Source organism: Habropoda laboriosa, unplaced genomic scaffold (genome assembly GCF_001263275.1).
Source record: "Habropoda laboriosa isolate 0110345459 unplaced genomic scaffold, ASM126327v1 scaffold181, whole genome shotgun sequence".
Classification (NCBI taxonomy): Eukaryota; Metazoa; Arthropoda; class Insecta; order Hymenoptera; family Apidae; genus Habropoda; species Habropoda laboriosa.
This window is the reverse complement of record NW_017100301.1, coordinates 196,318-198,092: the sequence shown is the minus strand read 5'-3', so window position 1 is coordinate 198,092 and position 1,775 is coordinate 196,318. Positions and strand designations below refer to the sequence as shown.

Sequence of the window (1,775 nt, the reverse complement as noted above, 5' to 3'; positions counted from 1 at the left end):
GTTTAATTTATAGATAATTAAAGTATAAACTTGAGTAACATTAACACTTAAGTGAAAGGTTATTCTAATGGAGGTAATGAATATAAATTAATAGTGTATGTTTTGTAACAATGGTAATATATACTTTAATATAAATACATATGTATTTCGTATATATACTATATCATGTTACAACAGGACCCTGTCATTAATTAGAAAAATTACTATTTTATTTGTATGGTGTTAAAATTAAAAAAACCCGATAATGGTAATTGCTTTATAATACGGAACAAAATAATTATCTAATAAGATACAAAAATTACACAATGGATATATGATAAACTTTCTTTAACTTTCTTGACAAATTGAAAATATTAATAAAATAGTAAACAGTCGAAATAACAATGTTACATAATTATGATTAACTTTAATATTGAATAATTATATAACAATATGAAAAACTATTTAAGCTTTTGCAAACTTCATAAAATAAAAATGAAAAAAAGAAAGAAATTTTACAAAAGTTTAGGAATAGTTTTTAAAATGTATCAATTATTTGTCAATTTTTAATTTTAATGAAACCATTGCAATATATTCACAATGCTTATTTATTTATACACACGCATACGCGGGCGTGCACCCGTATGTATGCATGCAATATTTTGTATACTATGTGCATCGTAATAATTATTTTATGCTCAATTAACAGATATTATTAAAGTACTGAATATATCATGTGATATTTAGATGAGGAAGATAATGTTATACCTCCACCAACTACAGGAAATGTTAATGAAAATTTAACAGACAACATAACCATACATGTTTATAAAGAAAATAGTACAGGTGGACACTGGTGTGCACGAATTATATTTTTTGTTGTCTTAGCATTGCTTGTTGGTTTAATTGGTGTAGTTATCTTTGAACACAGAGGTACCACAGATAGTAAGTGAATTTTATATATATTTTTAGTAAATATCTCATTGTACTCAATGATTTATTTGTGTGCTATATATTTCATGTTATAAGTTAATACACCATTAAAGTCATCTCGTTGGGCCTTCATTTTTGATGGATGGGTAGATGATTCATTTCTACTGTCCGATGAAGAATCACATGGTAATGAACCTGAAGAACATGAAACACATGATGAAACTGAAGAGATAGAAAGAGATGGAAATAAGCTTGATGAAACAACAGAATTGGAAATTATAGAAACCAAAGTTTCTACTGAAGAAGAAACTGAGGAAGAAAATGAAATATCAAATGAATATACAGGACAACAAGAGAAAACAATAATTGAAAATGAATTAAATGAAGAGGAAAGTGAACTTTTCCAAAGTGAAGAAGGTATTAAAGTGTAAAACATTGCAGTATAACAATAAATACAAATTTAATATCTTCTCTTAATTTCTAAATTTAATAAATCATTTCAATTCAGAAATAAACTATGAAAAAAAGCATGAAGATAGAAAGCAAAAGGAAGATATATTAATGGATGAGGACATTAGTCTACAAGACTTTAATGATATTGATGTATTAGAAGAAATATATGGCACTAGTAAAGAAAAAAACTCAGATGAAAAAAATGTATTGGATGAAACAGACAATCAGTTTGATGAAATATTACAAATACCATCAAATGAAGAGATATTTGAAAAATTTGTAAACATTCCTGGTGTTAATGAAATTAATGACAATGTAGAACCTTTAGAAGAGGTAAAATTAATATAATTAGAAGTTACTATCAAAGAAATAATTTGCAAAATACCTTCTCTGTTAGAAACAATATGAAA

The 1,775-nt window shown here is 25.6% G+C and overlaps 1 protein-coding gene across 1 annotated transcript in view; it reads left to right on the top strand.

Moving 5' to 3' along the window:
* Positions 1-1,775, top strand: part of LOC108573965 (golgin subfamily A member 6-like protein 22) — a 13,899-nt gene that overhangs the window by 948 nt on the left and 11,176 nt on the right. The window contains exons 2-4 of the mRNA XM_017936458.1: positions 727-924; positions 1,009-1,329; positions 1,409-1,698. Of these exons, the coding sequence (XP_017791947.1) occupies positions 727-924; positions 1,009-1,329; positions 1,409-1,698 (809 nt within the window). The remainder of the gene's footprint in view (positions 1-726; positions 925-1,008; positions 1,330-1,408; positions 1,699-1,775) is intronic.